The sequence below is a fragment of the Zingiber officinale genome, chromosome 1A, assembly GCF_018446385.1.
Source record: "Zingiber officinale cultivar Zhangliang chromosome 1A, Zo_v1.1, whole genome shotgun sequence".
NCBI classification, from domain to species: Eukaryota; Viridiplantae; Streptophyta; class Magnoliopsida; order Zingiberales; family Zingiberaceae; genus Zingiber; species Zingiber officinale.
The window spans coordinates 145,645,156-145,668,672 of NC_055987.1; the positions used below are offsets into that span (position 1 = coordinate 145,645,156).

At 37.8% G+C, this 23,517-nt stretch overlaps 1 protein-coding gene across 1 annotated transcript; it reads right to left on the minus strand.

Annotated features, from left to right (window-relative positions):
• Positions 1-18,732: 18,732 nt before the first annotated feature.
• LOC122010864 (1-aminocyclopropane-1-carboxylate synthase 1-like) lies at positions 18,733-20,424 on the minus strand. The gene is made up of 4 exons (XM_042567337.1): positions 20,260-20,424; positions 20,033-20,164; positions 19,790-19,950; positions 18,733-19,699 (listed from the first exon to the last, which is right to left on the minus strand). The coding sequence occupies exons 1-4, from the start codon at positions 20,404-20,406 to the stop codon at positions 18,751-18,753; spliced, it is 1,389 nt and encodes a 462-aa protein (XP_042423271.1). The 5' UTR covers positions 20,407-20,424; the 3' UTR covers positions 18,733-18,750.
• Positions 20,425-23,517: the final 3,093 nt, after the last annotated feature.

Below are 23,517 nucleotides of genomic sequence, written 5' to 3' on the forward strand. Positions count from 1 at the left end.
AGTGTAATTATATAGTTAAGATAAACTAATACCTAATTACACTACGACCTTCCAATGGCTTGTTCCTTTCCATCATGGTCGTGAGCTACTGTTTATAATTTATAAGGTACTGATAACATGATCCTCTGTGTGTGACACCACACACCATGTTATCTATAATATAAATTAATTGAACAACTACATTTATCATAAATGTAGACATTTGACCAATGTATTTCTAGATAAATGTTTATACTAAAAGCTAGGCTTTTAGTGTACACCCTAACAATCTCCCACTTATACTAAAAGACTAAGCTGCCATATCTGCTGCCATACAACTGATGCCCATCAAAAGCTCTTGCCTTAAGGGCCTTAGTGAAAAGATCTATAGGTCATCATCTAATGCAATCTAGGCAGTAATAACTTCTCCTCGTTTATACGATTTCTCGTATTGGGTGGTACTTGCGCTCTATTGTGTTTACTTTCCTTATAGACTCATGGTTTCTTCGAGTTTTCTACTGCACCACTATTATTACAATAAATTGTAATAATCTTTGGACAAACCAGAAATCATATCTAAGTCTATCTTGAGGTTATTGAGTCATTCAGCTTTTATGGCTACCTCAGAGGCTTGCCATATACTAAACTTCTATGGTGGAGTCTAGAAAAACACCTATGCTTATCACTCTTCCATAGTTATGACTTTACCTCCTAAAGTAAATACAAAACCCTGAGGTTGACTTACTATTGTCCTTATCCGACTGGAAGTCAAAATCCGTGCAACCCACAGGGACCAAATTAACTGCCTTGTAAGCTAGCATATAATTTCTAGTGTCTCTAAGGTACTTCAATATATGCTTTATTGCAGTCCAATGCCCTTGTCCAAGGTTACTTTGATATCTGCTAACTATGCCCTTGGCAAAACAGATTTCTGATCTCGTGCATAGCATACATTAGGCTTCCGACAGCCGAAGCATAAAGAACTGCCTTCATTGCCTTTATCTCCTTTGATGTCTACGGAGACATTTCTTTAGATAAAGTTACTCCATGCTAAAAAGGTAAGAAACCTTTCTTGGAGTTTTGCATGCTTAAAACGAGCAAGGATTTTTTCGATATATGAAGCTTGGGATAAGTAAAATATTCTTTTCTTGCGATCCCTTATTACTTTGATCCCAAGAATATATACATTCTCCCAAGTCTTTCATATCGAATTATTTGGACAACCATACCCTTACTTATGACAACATTTTGATATTGTTTCCAACTACCAAAAATGTTATCTATGTATAGTACAAGAGATACCACCACGTTTCCATCACACTTTTTGTATACACAAGACTTATCCGGTTACTAAATAAATCCATAGGTCTAGATTATTTTGATAAGCCGGATGTTCCAAGACCTTGAAGCTTTGCCTCAGTCCATAGACTGATTGAGGTTGCACACAAGATGCTCTTTGCCCTTTGCAATGAACTCTTCTGGTACTTTATATGGATACTTTCTTCAAGACTTCCATTTAAGGAATGCTGTCTTAACATCCACTTGCCAAATAGATAAAAGAATCCAGATAGACTTAAGCATGGCTACCAGTGAAAAAGTTTCCTTTTTCATCAAACCTTGCTTTGAAAGTTTCCACCTTCTTGTCTATCTATCTTTTCCTATTGTAGACCTATTTTTTTACCCAATGGCTTTTACACCATCTGGTGGTTCTACAAGCTTCCAAATTTTATTAGAATACATATATTCTAATTCTGTATTCATTGCTCTTTGCCAAGATGCTGCATCTTTATCTTGGAGTGCTCCATCATATGTCCGGGATCAGACTCATGTTCATTTGGGATCAAGTCCAAAAACTCTCCCAAAACATGAATCTTTTAGGTTTGCTTGACAACCCTCCCACTACGATGAGCCACTGTCTCTGTATCATTTATGATACGTGTTGCAGTTTCTTGTGATATTTCATCTTGTACAGTTAGTACTAGATTAGACATGTCCTTTATAATTTCTTTAAGAACAAATTTACTTATGGGCTTGTGGTTTATTACATAGTTCTTTTCTAAAAATCGGTCATTGATGCTAACAATGACCTTCTGATTTTTAAGACTATAAACCTACTTTCGTTTCTCTAGGATAACCCACAAACAAGTGAATTCCTGTCCAACTTTATCAGTGTCTCTCATGTGCTAGACCACCCAAATCCGAATATTCTTCAGACTAGACTTACGCCCAATCTGTAATTCTATGGAAGTAGAGAGTTCTGACTTAGAAGGTACTATGTTCACTTCCATTTCCAGTGTATATCCTTAAAACAAATTTGGTAATAACTCATCATCGATCTAATTATTCCATAAGAGCCTTATACCTTCTTTCTACTACACCATTCTGTTGGGGTGTACCAGGTGCAGTTAGTTGGGATTGAATCCCTACTTTTGATAAGTAACTCCTAAATTGTCCCAAGAGGTACTTTCCACTACGATCTTACCATAGTGACTTGATACTTTTACTTTAACGTTTCTCGCATCAGCCTTGTACTCTTTGAACTAATCAAAGCACTTAGTCTTGCGGCACATTAAGTAAATGTATTTGTATCTTGAATAGTTGTCTATAAAATAGACGAAATATTCGATACTACCTCTTGTCTGGATGGTCATAGGATCACACAAATCAGAATGAACCAATTCCAACATATCTTTGGCTCCTTACCCCTTAGACTTAAAAGCTTCTTGGTTATTTTTCCTTTCAAGTAAGACTCGCAGGTTGGAAAGATTTCCACTACTAATGAACCCAAAAGTTCATCAGCTACCAATGAATCCTACTCAAGTTAATATAACCTAGCCTTAGATGCCAAAGATATAAATGGTTCATTTCCGAAGGTTGCTTTCTATTAAAGTTAGAAGATGTGTTACTAATTTCCATTTGTTGCATCGTGGGAGTTATTGGATTTATAAATTGCCAACCAACGTACCAGAATAGATAACTTCCCTATTTTTCTTGACAATAACTTTGTTATCACAATATCTATTCTTTAATAGTTTAGAAACTGAAAACAAGTTGTTTCTAAACTTAGTACGTAAAGATAATTTCTAAAATCCATATTTTATTCCTATCAGAGGATAAGCATCTCCCACTGCAATAGCTACCACTTTTTGCAGTAATGCCCATGTAGATGGTGATTTACTTTTCATATAGTTATCGGGTTTCCTGGAACCCCTGCAATGAATTGCAGACATGATCAGTTGCTCCTGTATCTACACACCAGGTACCGGTAGATAATACCACTAAACATGTATGAATAAAATACACCTATCTTGTTCTTAATTCTAAGAAGACAGTCTACCTTAATGTCCAAGTCCTATTTCCAATCATTACAATTGAGATTACTAAGTCTTTTCTATAGTATAACAACTAGGGGATTGACAAACATTTTAAATCCTAAGAGTCACAAAAATATTTGGTCAAGATCAACTCCTTAAAATTCCCATGAATTTTGTATGCCACGATAGTGTGGACATATACAAAATCAAAGAGGAGATTTTATCCATTAATTTTATTATCTCATTAACTTTACTTTATGACGAATAAAATTAATAGTTAATCTGTCTTTGATCAAATATTTGGTCAAAACTTTTGAATTTAAAATAACATTGATTCCTCAAACAATATTATTTAAATTCACCAACACCTCAAACGCCGTGAATTTTGCATGCCACAATAGTGTGGACGTATACAAAATTTAAACATTTGTAAGAGGAGGGTTTTACCCATTAATTATCTTGTCAATAAATCTTTATGACAAAATAAAATTACCTCAAACACCGTGAATTTTGTATGCCACGATAGTGTGGACGTATATAAAATCAAATATTTGTAAGAGGAGATTTTAATTTTATTATCTTGTCAACCTATTTGTTTGACAAATTAATAGTTGGTTTTCTTCGATCACACAAATAATAGCAGTGACTCCGATGGGGAGGATACTATTAGACGTGCCTAAGTGTATACCATTACTTGACACTAAGTCCATTAATAAGATTGTGCCCCTTCCGATGGGGAAGATCACACGCTCTTAATTAACTTCCTATAGTCATCCAAAATGGAAGTTTAATCTAGTGATCCGCAAACAAGCTCATCCGATATGGAGGAAGGCACTCAGAGCCAACGCGTAAGCTTATTGCATCACTTATAAACCAGTAATGGAGACCGTGGAATTTATTTAAAAATAAATCTCTCTCCCACTTAGTTATTTAAAGTGAGGAATTTTGACTATGCTAGCCTACATAACATGCATACTAATAAGCACACACATCACAGCATAAAAAGCAATAAATATAAAAATTAATTTTCAACTATTATGGCTTTTATCTATTGCTGTCCTCCGTGTGTCGCCAACCCTAGCTGCTGCCATCTTTGGCCACAGCCACCGGGTCTAGTTGTCGCATCCATCTTGCTCCTTGTTCCGCTGCACCTCTTATCCTCAAAAGGTTCCACGCCTTGCAAGATTCGATCCGCGACATAAATAGAATTTTACATTTTTCGATCCTATATTCCTCGAAGGAATGTACATGTATCTAGACCAAAAATAAAATCCTAATAAAACTAAATACAGCTCCTGCTGTATTCTATAATACAATCATGCACACACAATATAATGCCCTTGACATGTCCAAGGGTCCAATCACACACACAATATCTATAAACCATAATAGTTGGATCCTGCATCCACAAAGTTAGCACATCCTACTATTATCCTACCTAAATTATGTATGACATGTGCATAATTAAACTAATACCAAATACACAGAGGCAAAACCCTAGCTCTGATACCAATTGTTGGTTGCTACTTAGAAAACCTAATGGTTCCACTGTACAAAAATTTTGTACAAAGGTCTGAACATTTTCCTAGCTACCATGTGTTCTTTTAAATTAAACTCGGATCGCCTGCGGAACTTAACACGTTTGATCCTAAGTTTAATTTATTTGTTCTTTTAGGTTTAGACTTGGATCTCCTGCGGAACTTAACACTTTCAATCCAAATCACCTAGGTTATTAATTACATTAAATATTAATTTCCAAAATTGGCTTCAAGGACTACATGGCGAGGAACATGACCTTTTTGGATATGGGAACAATCACCACCGCCTAGACAAAGCCTTTTAAGGAAAGCTAATATTTAATTTCCTTAAATAACTTTAGGTCAACCAAAAAGAACAATCAAATCACAAGGAAAAGAAAAATAAAAAAACACAACATCGAAAACTAATTCGAAAAACTAGAATCGCATGCCTCTTGTATTTGGTATTTTTACATGGAGATAAAACTAACATGATGCGGAAAACTATATTAGTTATACCTTACTTAGTAGATAATGACCTCTTGATCTTCTACCGTATTTCTCTTTTAATCCCGGACGTTGTGTGGGCAACGATCTTCCGAGACGAGAACCACCAAGGCACCTTCTTCTTCCTTCCTTCAAGTTTCGACCAAGCATATCTTCTAAAGGATGAAGAACTTTTTTCACCAACCAAGCTCCAAGGGATGCAAGCTTCCTCTCCTTCTTCCTCAAGCTAGATCCAGCCACCTCCTCCAAGCTCCAAGAGATAAAGGATTTCGGCCACACAAGAGGAAGAGAGAAAAGGAGAAGGGCCGGCCACACCAAGGAAGAAAAGAGGGAGAAAATAAAATAGAGTCGTTCACAATGAAGCCTCCTCTACCCCCTCTTTTATAATCCTTGGTCTTGGCAAATAAGGAAAATTTAATAAAAACTTTCTTAATTCTTTTGCCATTGAAAAAGAAAATTTATTTAATTAAAAACAATTTTCTTTTCATCAATTATAATGGCCGGCCATATTAAAACTACAAACAAGGAGAGTTTTAATTAATTAAAACTTCCTAATTTGTCTCCAAAAATTTATAAAAAATTTCTTCAATAATTTTCATCCCTTCATGATTGGTTAATAAAAAGAAAATTTTATAAATTAAAATCTTTCTTTTAAACATGTGGATAAAATCTCTTTTAATCTACAAATAAGGAAAGATATCAAATCTTTTCTTAATCTCTTGTAGAAACTTATAAAAGAGAATATTTAATTTTTAAACTCTCTTTTAAATCATGAACATGGTTAAAAAGGAAAGTTTTCTTAAAATTTAAAATCTACCTTTTAATCAACAAATAAGGAAAGATTTCAAATTTTAAACTCTCTTTTAAACATGTAGATGATTTACAAATAAGGAAAGATTTTACCAAAAAATTAAAACCATCCTTTTAATCTACAAATAAGGAAAGAGATTAATCTCTTCTCTTAATCTTTTGTAGAAAGCTATAAAAGGAAATTTTTTAATTTTTAAACTTTCTTTTAAAAACATGGTATCCATATAAGAAATAATTTTAATAAAAATCCTTTTTAATATTTTAGTGGTCGGCCACCTAAGCTTGGGACCCAAGCTTTGGCCGGCCACCAACTTGGCTCATCCACTTGGTCTTGGCCGGCCTTAGCTTGGGTTCCAAGCTAGCTTGGCCGACCCCATTGGATGGGTAAGAAGGTGGGTATGTGGTGGGTATAAATCTCTATATACAAGAGGCTACGATAGGGACCGAGAGGAGGAATTGGTTTTGGTCTCCCGATGAAATTAAGCATCCCGTGTTCGTCCCGAACACACAACTTAATTTCATCAATAATAATTCATTCTACTAAAGAACTATTATTGAACTACCGCACCAATCTCAAATTACATTTTGGGCTCCTTCTTATTATGAGTGTGTTAGTCTCCCTGTATTTAAGATAACAAATGTCCACTAATTAAGTAAGTTACTAATAACTCACTTAATTAATATCTAGCTCCAAGAGTAGTACCACTCAACTTCATCGTCATGTCGGACTAAGTCCACCTGCAGGGTTTAACATAACAATCCTTATGAGCTCTTCTTGGGGACATTATCAACCTAGATTACTAGGACACAGTTTCCTTCTATAATCAACAACACACACTATAAGTGATATCATTTCCCAACTTATCGGGCTTATTGATTTATCGAACAAAATCTCACCCATTGATAAATTAAAGAAATAAATACCAAATATATGTGCTTGTTATTATATTAGGATTAAGAGCACACACTTCCATAATAACTAAGGTCTTTGTTCCTTTATAAAGTCAGTATAAAAGAAACGACCTCTAATGGTCCTACTCAATACACTCTAAGTGTACTAGTGTAATTATATAGTTAAGATAAACTAATACCTAATTACACTACGGCCTTCCAATGGTTTGTTCCTTTCCATCATGGTCGTAAGCTACTGTTTATAATTTATAAGGTACTGATAACATGATTCTCTGTGTGTGACACCACACACCATGTTATCTACAATATAAATTAATTGAACAACTACATTTATCATAAATGTAGACATTTGACCAATGTATTTCTAAATAAATGTTTATACCAAAAGCTAGGCTTTTAGTATACACCCTAACAGGATCGAGGAACAACGGGAGCAAGCGTAGGCGAATAAGGAGGTAATGAATATATTGTTAAATTTATTACCCTCTAATGTCATTGTGAGTGTAGGTGAATATACAAGTGCAAGTGATCTTTGAAAAAAGATCATTGCCCATCATGAGAACCCTACACAACTCTCAGAAGTGGAGGAGCCCAAGAATACGGGCTTATTGGTCCAAGGAGAGGAAGACAAATCGAATGTTGACACGAGTGCAAGATTCGAGGAAGAGAAAGAAGAGGAGGAGAAACAAGAAGATGAGAGATCCTCTACATCTTCAAGAGAGGAAGAGGTGGAAGTATACACATCCTCAAGAGTTGAAGAGGTGGGAGTACCCACACTCTCAAGAGGAGAAGAAGAAGAAGATGATGCAATCTCCACAATGCAAGCTACATCAAATGAAGATTCTGTTAGGATGTATACTAAAAGCCTAGCTTTTGGTATAAACATTTATCTAGAAATAAGAATCACATTGGTTAAATGTCTACATTTATGATAAATGTAGTTGTTCAATTAATTTATATTGTAGATAACATGGTGTGTGGTGTCACACACAGAGAATCATGTTATCAGTACCTTATAAATTATAAACAGTAGCTCACGACCAAGATGGAAAGGAACAAATCATTGGAAGGTCGTAGTGTACTTAGGTATTTATTTATCTTAACTATATAATTACACTAGTACACTTAGAGTGTATTGAGTAGGACCATTAGAGGTCATTTCTTTTATACTGACTTTATAAAGGAACAAAGACCTCAGTTATTATGGAAGTGTGTGCTCTTAATTCTAATATAATAACAAGCACATATATTTGATATTCATTTCTTTAATTTATCAATAGGTGAGATTTAGTTTGATAAATCAATAAGCCCGATAAGTTGGGAAATGATATCACTTATAGTGTGTGTTGTTGATTATAGAAGGAAACTGTGTCCTAGTAATTTAGGTTGAGAATGTCCCCAAGAGGAGCTCATAAGGATTGTCATGTTAAACCCTGCAGGTGGACTTAGTCCGACATGACGATAAGGTTGAGTGGTACTACTCTTGGACTAAGATATTAATTAAATGAGTTATCAGTAATTCACTTAATTAGTGGGCATTCGACATCTTAAACACAGGGAGACTAACACACTTATAATAAGAAAGAGCCCAAAAATGTAATTTGGGATTGGTGCGGTAGTTCAATAATAGTTCTCTAGTGGAATGAATTATTATTGATAAAATTAAGTTGTGTGTTCGGGGCGAACACGAGATGCTTAATTTTATCGGGAGATCAAAACCAATTCCTCCTCTCGGTCCCTATCGTAACCTCTTAATTATAGAGTACTATACCCACCTATACCCACCTTCTTACCCATCCTATAGGGGCTGACCAAGCTAGCTTGGAGACCAAGCTAGGGCCGGCCATGGCTTGGTTCATGGGTGAATTCATGTGGCTGTCCCTAGCTTGAACTCATGCTTAGGTGGGCGGCCCTATTAAAATAAAAAGGAATTTTAATTTTAAAATTTTTCTTATGTGGATAATATGATTTAAAAGAGAGTTTAAAATTTAAATCTTTCCTTTTATAAGATTTTACAAAAGATTAAGAGAAGAGCTAAATCTCTTTCCTTATTTGTAGATTAAAAGGTTGATTTTAATTTTGGTAAAAACTTTCCTTTTAATCATGTTCATGATTTAAAAGAAAGTTTAAAAAATTAAAAATTCTCTTTTATTAGTTTCTACAAAAGATTAAGAAAAGATTTAATATCTTTCCTTATTTGTAGATTGAAAGGAGACTTTAATTTTTAGAGATAACTTTCCTTTTTGAAAATTATCCACATGTTTAAAAGAAAGATTTTAATTTATAAAATTTCCTTTTTATTAACCAATCATGAAGGGATTAAAATTATTGGAGAAATTTTTATAAATTTCTGGAAACAAATTAGGAAGTTTTAATTTTTGTTTTAATTAAAACTCTCCTTGTTTTGAGGAAAGAGGTGGTCGACCATTGCAATTGAAAAAAGAAAATTGTTTTAATTAAAATAATTTTTCTTTTTCATGACAAAGGAATTAAGGAAATTTTTATTTAAATTTCCTTATTTGTCAAGACCAAGGATTATAAAAGAGGGGGTAGAGGTGCCTTCATGGTGAACGACTCTATTCTTTTTCTTCCTCTCTTTTCTTCCTAGGTGTGGTCGGCCCCTAGAGTTTCCCTTTCCACTTCTCTCTTCTCCTTCTTGTGGCCGAGACTTCATCACCTCTTGGAGACATAGAAGTGGTCGGATCTAGCTTGGAGAAAAGGAGAGAAAGGAGGCTTGTTTCTTGCATCCCTTGGAGCTTGGTTGGTGGAAAAAGCTCTTCATCCTTTGGAAGTTTTTGCTTGGCCGAAACTTGAAGGAAGGAAGAAGAAGGTGCCCACACAATGTCCGAGGTTAGAAGAGGAATACGGTAGAAGATCAAGAGGTCATTGAAAGTTCACAAAGAAAGGTATAACTAGTAATTATTTTTTACATCATAATAGTTTTATTTCTTTGTAAAAATACCAATACAAGAGGCATGTGATTCTAGATTTCGAATTAGTTTTCGATGTTGTGTTCTTTTGTTTTCTTTTCGAACTTGTGCTTCGATTATTCTTTTTGGTTAACCTAGAGTCATTCAAGGAAATTAAATATTAACTTTCCTTAAAAGGCTTTGTCTAAGTGGTGGTGGTTGCTCCCATATCCAAGAAGGTCATGTGCCTCGCCATGCAGTCCTGGAAGCCAAATTTGGAAATTAATATTTAATCAACTTTGTGACCTAGGTGATTTGGATTGAACGTGTTAAGTTTCGCAGGAGATCCAAATCTAAACCTAAAAGAATATATAAGTTAAACTTGGGATCAAACGTGTTAAGTTCCGCAGGCGATCCAAGTTTAATTTAAAAGAACATATGGTAGCTAGGAAAGGTTCAGATCTTGTACAAAATTTTTGTACAGAGGAACCATTAGATTTTCCGAGTAGCAACCAACAGATTCAAGCATCATCCCTACAAGTAAAGGTATAGATATTTCAATTGTAAATAACAAAAATCATATCATTTGCTTTGAGTATAGGGAACATGGGCACTATAAGAGCAAGTATCCAAAATTGGCCAAGAAGAAGGGCCAAGTGACAATCAAAGCTAAGGAGAAGCCTAAAGTGGCTGGTCCCACGGAACACAAGAGCATGGAGCATATTGTATGCTTTTCATGCAATCAGAAAGGACATTACCGAAGTCAATGTCCTAATGGGAAGAAGCCAACCAAGGTTAAAGGAGGACGCACAAGTCTAGGGGGAGCTTTGAAGAACAAACCTAAGGTAACCTTTAAGAGTGCTATTCCTCCTAGTCATGATAAAATGCATGTTAGAAATAACTCTCATCTTTTTAATGCTAATTGTCATGACAATAGGAAGCATGATAGAATTAATTCAAAATATATACCTCCTCATGCTAGATCTACCACACCTAAGGTTAGGAAGGTAGAAAATCATTTAGAATATAACTCTAGGAATTTTAGATACAACCCTAAGAATAGAAATACTCATAGGAGTCAAGAAAAATCTAAGTCTATGGATTTAATGATGGAAAATCAAGTCTTGAGGTCAAGACTTGATAACTTAGAAAGAACCCTAGCTAGAATGGAAAACATGCTTAGGGGTCAAAATGAGCATAACCTAGGAAAAGCTAGACAAGAGGCATCCAATGGCTATAAAAATTTGGGATACAAACCTAAAGTTAAGAAGGATGTGACTTCCTATCATAGGGTTTCATATAGCTATGAAACCAAACATAGGTCTAGAGGTCAGGCCAAAAATACTAGGGAAGTCATCCATAAGAGTACTTTTGTCAAGACCAAGGTGACTAAGGCTCCAAAAAGGCCAAATAAAGTTACAAAGAAGGTTACACGGGAAGTTATCCCTAGGAGTGACCTAGTAGAAGTGATCAAGACTTCTAAGAAGACTAGAAAGGTCCTTAGGAAGGTATCTAGGAAAGTTATCCCTAGGGAGTACTTAGAGCACCCAAGGAGCACCAATAAGTTTTGGATTCCTAGGAGCATATTCTCTACACCCTAGATGGGTTTAGAGAGTGTCAACTCCAATTAGAGAGGTAGTTAACCTAACCTTGGTGAAGTTGACACTTGGGAGCATTTTCAAGGGTATTGTTAACCTTTGAAAATGAAAAGGATTAATGGGTTACTCTTTGAAAGAGTAAAATGTGTCAAAAATTGAGGACTTGGATCTAATTCAAATTGACACACTTGAGGGAAGCAAAGACATGCCAAATTTAGGAAATTGACATTTTCTTATGGAATTAAGGGAAATATAAACCTTAATCCAAAATTGTCACTCTTAGAAAGAGTAAAATGTGCCAAAGTTTGAGGTTTTGATTTTCGTCTAAATTGGCACATATGGAAAAAGGATAAGAAATGCCAAGTTGGGATTTTGATATCTTCTTAAGGGGATTAAGGTATGTTTAAGCTTTAATTCTAAATAATTACTCCTTGGAAGAGTAGGTTGTGCCAGACTTTGAGGAATCACATTTAATGTTAGTTGGCACAATTGGAAGAAGGATAAGAAATGTCTAGTTGAAATCTTAGTGTGTTCTTAAGGAACCAAGTCTTAAGTCTCAAAGATTAATTCTTAAAAGGGAGTGAACTGTGCCAAGAAAATTGAGGGTGAAAAATTGATTTCAATTGGCACATATATAAAGGCAAAAGAAATGTCAAGTTGGGTTTTGACATTCTCTTAAGGGAGAAATAGACAATCTAGGATTAAATTTTAAGGTTTAGCTAAGGTTTAAGGATACTTAGATAGATTATCTAGGTATATTTTATTTATGCTAAAATATCATGATTGCTTGCTCTTCATATGTCATGACGTCATGTGTTGCATTCATATTTATTATGAAAAATACAAAAATATCATGTCATGTCATACATACATCATGTAGTTATAGCATGTTTTTTTTTTTGAAAATTACTTATTTTGATATATGTCATGTAGCATCATGCATTAAGTTAATTTCCTTGTGATTAAGGACAAAGGCATTTATTATGAATGGTGAATATCCCAACAAGTGGGATTTTACTAAAATGACATCCTAGGTGGATGATCATAAGTCTCATAATGCCTAGATAGATATACATGATCCCTTAGTTTAGGACAAAACCAAATTTACATCTCACAAAGAATCATAAGGTGACTTGTATGTGTTTTAGTACACATTAGATATAAGTGAGATGTTAGGGTGGTAAACAAAACTCAAGATGTTGATTTAGTGCATCTTGTTGAGTTTTAGGTTCATCAAAACACATAGTTATGTGTTTTCCAATCATTGGGAAAGCTAATGTACAAGTTATGTGCATTAAGCCCAAAGAACTTGGTTGGATATTGATTTTGAAAATGATTTTAAATGCTTTTGGAAAACCTTGGTGAAGACTATCTTTTGATAGTAATCATCATTGAATAGTTGAGCACAAACTTGGAAGAAAACATTAGAGTTTTTACAAGTTTCAAAGTTTATGTCAATCTTTGAAAATATAAAGTATTTTCATAGAAAACTATTTTTCCTTGATAGTATATACCTTAAGTAGTGTCTACATGAATTTTCATGATTTTTAGATTTTTGTAGAATTTTTTGAGAGTTTCTGAAGTTCGCTGAAATTGAATTTCAGGAAATCAGAGACCCAATCGATCAGCCGATCAATTGGATTGGGTTCAATCGATTAACCGATCGATTGGGAAGCCAATTCCCGCGAACAGAAGGGTAGTGAATCGATCAGCCGATTGATTGACCCAGTCTGGATTGATCAGTTGATCGATTCAGAGGGAATTTCTGTGAGCAGTAGCTTGCGGAATCGATCAATAGATCGATTGAAGTGATTTCAATTGATTGAGTCCCAACTTCAATCGATTGAGGAGTCTGATTTTGGCTGGAAAAGCCTGATTTCAGTATTTCAAGTCACTTTGAGTCCCGTTAACCATTCTAAACCCCTTGGAATACATTTGTATACATTTAGGGGGAGTTTTCATGTGAAAATAAGTATGGATTGGTTAAGAAATTCCAAAGTGAAGTTTAGGATAAGGTTTTGTTTCAATTCTGAATTTTGGAACCTTAAAACTGCAAGTTTTGGTTTTCAAGGGTCATTAACGATTCCTAACCCTTTAGAATACATTTGTATACACTTAGGGGGAGTTTTCATAATGAAAACAAGCATGGTTTGGTTAATGTCGACTTAGGTGAAGTTTAGGTTGAGGTTAGTTTCATTATTGAATTTTGAACCTCAAAACTTTGAATTTTGGTTTTCCTAATTATTTAGGAACCCTAAGTCATTGGTGGTGCAATGATAGAAGTTAGACCATGTTTTTAGGGGGAGTTACTCTTTGAAAACATAAAAATCTTTTCAAAGACCTTGGAAGGGGGTTAAACCATCGTGATGAATTAATACTCAAGGTCGAGTATTGGGGAGCAATGGAAGATTAATTATCTTCATTGCTAGGATGATAAATGCTCTCGGATGAGCATTGTGAAGACGATTACTGATCAAGGGGGGAGCATTGAATACAATGAATGGGAGTTTCATTGGGAGATTGATGCATGCTCTAGGATGAGCATTGTGAAGTAAAGTAGAGCTCAAGGGGGAGCTTTGGAGACAATGAAGAGTATGAGATCTTCATTATGGGGTTGTTAACAATATGTGAGGTTGTAAACAATGAAAAGTTAACTCTTATGGAGAAGAGTTTGTTTTTAGTTTTTGATGTGTGACAAAGGGGGAGAATGGAAGGTTAAGTTAGGCCTTCATTCCAAGCAGGGGGAGTTTGCCCTCTAGGAAAGGGAGAGAATGAAGGAAACCTTCATTCATGCTTTGTCATGGAGTTAACGCTATGAGACTTAGCCTTGGTATGAAGAAGATGTTAAGGCTATGAGACTTAGTCTTGTGATAAAGAAAGAGTTAAGGCTATAAGATTTAGCCTTGGTATGAAGTTGAGAGTTAAGGCTATGGGATTTAGCCTAACTTAAAGGAATTGTCAAACATCAAAAAGGGGGAGATTGTTGGGGCAATTTTCCTAGGTCAAGTTTGATCAGTTTGACTAAGCTTGAGTTGAGTCAAGCTTGAGTCGAGTTTGACAATATATGGAGATTGCTAAAACAATCGTCTGTTTGACAATATATGGAGATTGCTAGGGTAATCGTCCGATTGTGGAGATGATCAAAGAGTTGACCAGGTTGAAAAGAAGATAAGTCAAGTAGGTCAGGGATGACAGGAGACTTGACTGGGTAAGTCCTAACTGGAGTTTAAGCAGTGGAGAAGTCCTAACTGGAGTTTAGGCAATGAGAAAGTCCTAACTGAAAATTAGGCAATGGAGAAGTCCTAACTGGAGTTTAGGCAGTGAAGAAGTCCTAACTGGAGTTTAGGCAATGAGAAAGTCCTAACTGAAAATTAGGCAATGGAGAAGTCCTAACTGGAGGTTAGGTAGTGATAAAATCCTAATTGGAGGTTAGGCAGTGGAGAAGTCTTAACTGGAGTTTAGGCAATGGGAAAGTCCTAACTGGAGGTTAGGCAAGAAAGAAGTCAAGTAGGTCAAGGATGACAGGAGACTTGACTGGGAAAGTCCTAATTGTATATTAGGCAAAGGTAAGTCCAACAGGAAGGTTGGCAAGAGTGAAAATCCAAGTAGATCAGTGTTGACTAAACTTGGTGGTGAAAGTCCTGATAAGTGAGATCAGACAATTGAAAAGTCAAAGTGTGATCTTGGCAAAGTGAAAGTCCTGGTGAGGAGCCAGGCAATTGGAAAGTCCAAGTGTGATCTTGGGAAAGTGAAAGTCCTGGTGAGGAGCCAGGCAATTGGAAAGTCCAAGTGTGATCTTGGCAAAGCAAGTCCTAGGGTGACTTGGCTAGGAGAACCTGACAACTAGGATGAGGCCGATGGAAGCTCCAGAAGGCAAGACGTGAAGGATGGGGAGATATCCGAGGGACGCAAGGCTGATGGAGGAGGCTAGAAGGCTAATTCGAGGTTGGGCGGGAGTAGCCCAATGCTAGGCGTGCGAACCCAACAGGTCACGGTTGACCGAGAGTTGGGTTTGGGGAGCTGGATTCGAGTTTGAGTCAAGTCCAGGGTGTTCAATCGATCGGGCGATCGATTGAACAGGTTCCAATCGATCAACCGATCGATTGGAATGTGATGCTAGGAGTTCGAGTTAGGACTTGCTTTGCCCTTGCCTAACTTTCGAGTTAGGACTTTACCTTCCCTAACCTACAATTAGGATTTTCCAATCAAGCATCTAGTCTTCCATGACCTACTTGACTCTCATTTCATATATCATCCCATATATTATTTAAACATCAAAATTTAAGCTCGAACCCACTTGAACTTAGTCAATTGATCAATTTTGACCTGATCAGGATGATCACACTAACCGGATAAGCCTATAGAAAAAAATAAAAAAAATAAAAATATAAATAAATTAAAAATAAAATATTTTAGGTTTGGATCCTGGATTAACGAGTCAAGCTCACACCCCATTAAATTTTCTACTTTAATTTTAATTTTTGATTTTTTTTAATCACATGAGTCAACTCGAGTCCACCATAGGCGTTATTTGAGTCACAAGCTAGAGCAGGCTAGCTTAACTGGATCCGTCTTAAAATTGATTGATAAAATCTCAACTAAATCACTTAATTTGTGTGACTGGGTGGATCAATCCGACGGAATTGATCAAATTGAGACTCTGCCAACAGACAGGAGACTAGAAAAGTCACCTCCATGTCATCTAGTCATTTGGTTTTTTTTTTTTAAATTTTTTTTTATTTTAAATCCATGAGTCGAGACATCGAATTAAATTTTCAGATGGACGGTCTGGTCCACATATCAACCATCAAATAAATTCAAAAGTACTTCTCCTTCAATACTCAATGTCTCAAAATTTTCATTCCACCGGAAACAATAGCCTACAACTCACCAGATTTAAATCATATAAGTGCTTGATAAAGTACTTGAGCATTTTGCCGGAACAAATTGATGTCAATTTCATGGCAGGAAGAAAATGGATAGAAATGAATCTGAATTCTATTAGATCTCGACTATAGATGATTTTGAATTATCGGTCGACTCTCGAAGATGTTACTCACATCTTGTAATTTAGAAGATCTGATTTTCCTATAGTAATCGTTTCGTTTGCTAATTCTGTGACTTGACTGGATCACCAGGATGGTTTTTGTAATCCAGAAGCTACACTTGTCGCGATAGAAGTAGAGGAGGAGCAATAGAATGTTGGAGATTTGTAGTGTTCAACGAGGCACGAAACTGTCTCGATGAGAATCCAGGAGTCCATGCGCAAAGGAAAATCTTTCATTCATTTGCATTCATAACATCTATAAATTATAAATTTGCAATATAAATTAATTTTATAATTATCGTAAAACACCCAATATAAAACTGTTCTCCTATTTAATTATATTGAAATTACGAGCAAAGTAATGTTATGATGCGGTGATAACAACAAAATCACCATTACGAGCAAACAATTCTCCTATTTAATTTTGTTTTTTTGCGTCTTCCCTTCCTCCCTTTACTCTGTCAGCTTTCCTCCTCCGAGAAGTAAACAGACCGATAGCCTGAAGAAATTTTTGAATGAAAGAGGCTATGAGACCCGGCCCATTCTGAAAACTTATATTTATCTGTATCACCTTTTACAAACACAAAACTTCCTATGTGTTTTTTCTTTCAGGCTTTTCTTCTCCCTAGACACAAACCCAGGTCCAATGGTTAAAGCTATATATGAAATTATTCATTTTTCTTTCCTAAACACCTATGGTTATATGTTCTTACTGGATTATTGCCGCTTCATTGACCTATGCATAATGATGCGGTGATGAAAGAGAATCCACCAGTGGATCAAAGTAGAAAAAAAGTGATGGACATGAAAGTCAGAGTCAAAGCAGTCAAAGACGCTAGCCTAGGAAACACACCAATTGAGCCGAGCAGCGTGTCATCCGTCCGACCAGGCTTGACCACCCAGTTGACCCAAACCGTGTTCGAACGACCACTCTTGGAAAATTCATAATTAAGGCTGATAGCCAAGCAATAACTCCCTCAGACTGCTACCCTCGAGCGGGAGGCATGTTCGACCGGACAAAGAGCAGCCCTCCGATGACAGTATAATCGAATGGAAAGCAGGACAATAGTTCATGGCATTACGCCCCGAACGGGGATTATCTGGCCAAGCAATGACCGATCGACTGTATGTGGACTTACTAACTATCTCATCATATCCTTTTAGAAGTTTGTGCTGCTGACAGTAGAGCATGTCTAGTACGTAAATCGTACTTTAGAAGTTTCCAGGTTGTTATATCAGAAAGTTGAATGACTACTTAAGGAATAGTGTCAGGGATAAGATATCTAGGAAAATATGTCTACGCTTTAAGATGCGTGCACGAACCCTACAATATGGCAAAAAGACGAATACGCTCACCCCCAATGTCCTTATGAATCCGCCCTAGAATCAACACAGAGGAGGTAAATTATGGTAACTGAGAAGACAAGTGGCAAGTGGGGTGAGTTTACACGGGTTGTAGGGATGCGTGAACCCTATGGTGTGGCGAAAAGATGAATACACTCGCCTCCAGCGCCCCCACCAACTCGTCCCAGGACTAACATGGAGGAGGTACATTACAGTGACCGAGAATGCAAGTGGCAGGTGAGATGAGTTTACACGTGCATGAACCCTACAGTGAGATTCCTATCTACCGACGAAGGTATGTGCAACTTCATTTTCTATATGCTCTTATTATAGTTCTCCATTTTTTACTCATTGAAAACTATTTTGAACATCAGAGGACCATCACGGAAACCCCTTCCGCTCTAACAACTTTACATTACATACTTACATAAAGTCTTCGCTTCATTAACTTTTCAACCACACTCCCAATTTATTATTCATCTCTATTTTCAAACCGGATCACATAAGATGAACACGAGAACATCAGACTGATGGAAGGCAATAAATTTGACAAAATATTGCTTTATTTGAAGTCTAGGAGAGCAAAATAGTGAACGACATAACGGTCGTCCATTTTACGATAAACTTCAGCTAAAACGTTGAAGTTAAAAGACACACTCTCACGCATCAAACCTTGGCCGCTTCAACATCCAATAAGATCGATGGAAGTGATCCAAGGAAAAATAATAATTAAATAAACATAATGCGTGCGGTACTCGGAAAACGAACGAATTTAATAATTATGCATGCAATTAATGATCCATATATTCGTAGCTAGCGTTCGGACTTCGAAGACGGAGCCGATCGTAGGACCCAGTGAGCCACGAACTGTCTCCTTGGGCGTTGACCAACACCGCCGCCGTTGGGGCTGTCCCGGCCGGAGTCCACGAAGGCCTGAAGCCGCCGCAAGGCGAGGTTGAGAGTCTCCTCCGACATGTTTGCGAAGCAGAGGCGGAACCACCCGGGCTCGTCGCAGTGGCAGGAGGATCCGGGCGATATGTTGAGCCCGACTTGGTACACGATCTTCTTCCACAGCTCCATTTCCCCATCGAACGTGCTCGCGCTCAGCAGGTGCCGCATGTCCACCCAGCAGAACAGCCCCGCGCTGCTCTCCAAGCACTCGATGCCCATTGCTCGCAGGCCGCGCACCAGCGCGTCGTGCCGCCCTCGCAGCCTCCTCCGGTTCTCCGCCACGTACTCCTCCGTGAACTCCTCGTCGGAGAGCAACGCCGCGAGGAGGTACTGCGTCTGGGAGGAGACGAGACCGAAGCTGGACATCTTGGTCGCCGCCGACACGACCGCCTCGTTCTCGGAGTAGATCCCGCCGACGCGGAACCCCGGGAGACCGAGGTCCTTGGAGAGGCTGCACACGATGTGGATGCGGTCGCGGGCGGAATCGGCCCTGCCATCGGCGATCACCTCTGCGACGCTCACGAACCCCGGCTCTGCGAAGTTGGTTCCCGCGTAAATCTCGTCGCTGACGAGGTGGATGCCCTTGGCGACCACGAACTCGATGAGGGCGTCGAGCTCGATCCGGGTCATCGCGGTGCCCAGTGGATTGCAGGGGTTGGTGACGAGGACTCCTTTTACGGTGAGGCCGCGCTTGTGCGCGCGGTGGTAAGCTTCTTCCAGGGCGGCTCCGGTGATGCGGAAGTCGTCGAAGCTGGAGCAATGCACCGGGACGATCTCGGCTCCGGTCCGCCATTTGAGGTCTCTGTCAAACCTGCAAAATGCAAACCATAAGTCAATCAATTAATACAATTCGCCAAAGATTCACCACAAAGATTAGCAAATGTCGAAGACGCGAGCATACCCTGGATAATAAGGGGTTGGTAGGAGGAATGCTTCGCCCGGATCGGCAAGGCAAAACATGAGGATCTCATTGGCACAGGTAGAGCCGGCAGTGAGGACCAGGTTGTTGGGGTCGAACCTTACTCTGTTTCCTCTTACTCGTCCCATGTAATTAACTAAAGCCTGTAGATTTTGCACCGTGCATGATTAGAAACGAAGCTCCTAGTTATCTTTCTAAATTACGTCGATCGTATGTGGGACTTACTTTCTTGAAAGCGGGCAGGCCATGGTAGTCTTGGAAGAGAGCAAGGTCCCGGAAGGTTAGTGCACTATCTTCCTGGAAGCCGGCAGGGGCAGGATTGTTCTCCAGCCATGACTCGATTAGATCAAAGCAGAGCTGCAGCCGTCCATGCACATCAAACGTCGGATTCAGAATTGAGAATCAAGAATTTAATTAACTGATAATAAGGAGTGAGTGAGTGAGAGATCAACCTGGTTCTCTGCAAGGCCCATCTGAATAATCCCTGCAGGGTTAGCAATTGGATCGTAGGGGTTCTTCTCGTACTCCTGCCACCCTAAGAAGTAAGAGGAGTCCTGCCCGTGCGTGTTGCAGTTCTTGGACAGCAGCTTCTGAATCATTTTGGTAATTCCAAGGGAATGGATACTTTATGATTCTGATTGAATCTATAGATATTGAGCAGGCGCGCGAGAAGAACTGAGATAGAGAAGAGAGCGAGAGAAGAAGATTTGGACGATGATCGGAAGCAGAAGGGAGCTGTATATTTATAGATGTCTCTTCGATGATGATAATAATAATAATAACGCCATGTAGATAGGAATAGAACGGTGAGTATCAGTTCAGTAGAAATCTGAACCAAACTCACCTGCCGACAAAAAATCTGTTTAAGGACAGGGCATGTACACCGAGTCTCCAATACTGAAACTTATGTTTCACTTTTCATGATCATGTAATCGACTGCTTGTCTTCTCGGTCGAGAAAGTTTACTTATTCCAGAACAAGACAGTGCGATCGAGATGAAGTTAAATGGGACGACGTTAAAAAGTGTTGAAAATAATGTGGAGGGAAAGTAGTGGAGGGAAAGAAACTTGCTAATGTGACTTCCACGTTAGGAGTTTCATGAAAATGTAGTTTATAATGTGTTATAATCATTAAAATTGTGAACGTATGGTGAGAGTCAAGAGTCTCTCTCATGTGTATCCGTACAAAGGGTATAAATCTAAATTTCAAATTGTACTAAATCAAATGTGACTAGTAAGTGAGCACGATCTACGTACGTCAAGATAAAGATTTGCCTAAATGCAATCAATATTTTACCAATTAAATCTTTTTTATACTTAATTAAGAAAAATTAATCAGATGTTTAATCGTAAATCCGTAACTCATCCGGATGAAACGATCGATTAATGGTCGACATTAACGATTTCGATCTAGGTGATAAAGACAGTAATGCCATTACTTGGCCATTTAGCACAACTAAGGGGAGGCGTTTCCATAAAAGGAGGTTATGATCTTGATAAGAGAAGAGAAGCAGATGCAAGATAAAGAAATCTCCATCCAATTTATTTCCCTTGGTCTTCCTCTCTGCAGTACACTTCGCCTAGTAGCCTAATTGTGACAGTAATTAGGTACTTTCTCAATTCATCGTGACCAAACAGTGCTTGGTAATGATCATGATCTATTGTTGTATCTATGGAAACAGACGTCTGTTATGATCTCTAAGCACTGATGGATGAGATGAATCTGTTTTAAGAAATTACATTAAACACAGACCTCGACTTCTCTATTTCCAAACACTCGGAAACCACTCCAACCACCCAGGACTACTTCTCTAATACTTTACATCACTTTCCAACTGGGTACAATAACCCATTCGAGCGACACTCGACGGTCAAGCAATTGCTCTCTCGCCTCAGCACTTGGCGCTTAGTGGTTCAACAAGTCAAGCACTAGCATTAGGACTCAACACTCAACGACTCGACAAGTAAGGCACTCGACATCTCGATTGGAACCACTTGGGCCACTTAAACCTCGAGCACTTGAGAAGCACTCAAAGCAAACTTCCTACTCACGACAACCCGCTCTAGCATTACTGGACACCCCGACTCGGACCTCGCTTCCCAGTCAGCTCGGGAAACTTCATACCACAAACCTTAAGACACTTTGGAGAATTCGACTGCAACTAGAGATGTCCCACTCATGTGCAAACAACCAAGAGCTCGACCTAACCTTCCAGACCAATAGTTTGAGATTATCTACTCAATTCATCTCAACAGATAAATCTGGTTTTGATTTGTAATTTCAATTCAAACTACATTCCTTGTATCTTCGGTAACAAGATTGTCTAACAATCTTAAAATAGATTCAGTTATGTCGAGATGACCATGAAAACGGTTGAGATGCAATAGGCTCAACACGTGAAGGATCCTTCTACCCCGATTAGAAATGTTCCAATCAACTATGGGGAAAAGTTAGAAAAGTTCATTGAGTGGGACTTCAAATAGTGACAGCAGAAGATATTCTTCTACTTGACCAAGCTAAACTTGGCTCGGTTCTCAACAAAAGAACCTCCTAAGCTGGTTGAAGAGGTTATTGATGTCTAGACTATTAGTGCAGTGGAATCATGGAGTCATTCTAAGTTTTTATGCCGAAATTACATCCTCAACTACTTTGTTGACTAGTTGTACGATATGTATAATATAATGAGAATGGTTAAGGAATTGTGGAAGTCCTTGGACAAGAAATACAAGATAGAGAATGTGGGGACAAAATGTTCATCGTTAACAATTCCTAAACTATAAGATGGTTGGCTCTAAGATGATGATCAACCAAGTCTAGCTTCAAGTGATTCTGCACGAGATTCACTCGGAAGACATGGTCTTGAGTGAAATCTTCTAGGTGACAGCTATCATTGGAAAGCTACCTCTTGACTTAAAGGACTTCAAGAACTACATGAAGCACAAGCGAAAGGAGATGAATGTCAAAGAACTTGTTGTTAGAGTTCGAATTGAGGAAGACAACAAAAATTTTGAGAGAAAGTTGTTTTCTCAGGCTACTGTGAAAGCCAACATGGCCGAATATGGTCAAAGCTCGAAATGGAAGAGTTTTAAATCTTCCAAGATAGGATCCAGAGGAGGCATAAACAAGAAGTTCTCTTGGAATGACTTATATTATGAACGAGTCAGTCACAAATTTTCAAAGTACAGAAAGTAGTAAAAGAAGCAAGAGGCCAACCTGAATAAAGGATAAAAAATGGATGAACTCTGCATAGTGTTTTCCAAACTGAACGTAGTGGGTTCAAATCCGTGGTAATGATGGATCAATACCAGTACCACCAGATATGTATGCCAAGAAACTTCTCTACAATTTTGAAGATGTCAAAGATGGAGATAAGATGCTCATGGAGAACTCAGTAATTTCATCCATAAAGAGTCAAAGTAAAGTGGTGCTAAAGATGATTTCAGACAAGGAGCTCACTTTAAGCAATATTTAGTATGCCCCAAAAATTCAAAAGAACTTGGTCTCCAAATGCTTTTGAGCAAGTATAATTTTTGCATTATTTTTGAGTTGAACATAGTTGTTCTGTTTGAGAAGGGAATGTTTGTGAGAAAGGATTATGTAATTGATGGGCTATTTAAGCTCAGTGTAATGGTCATAGGCTCAAAGTTAATAAGAATGAAAGTTCTTTCATTTATATGCTTAAGTTTTCGTATTTTTGAAAGGTAGACTAG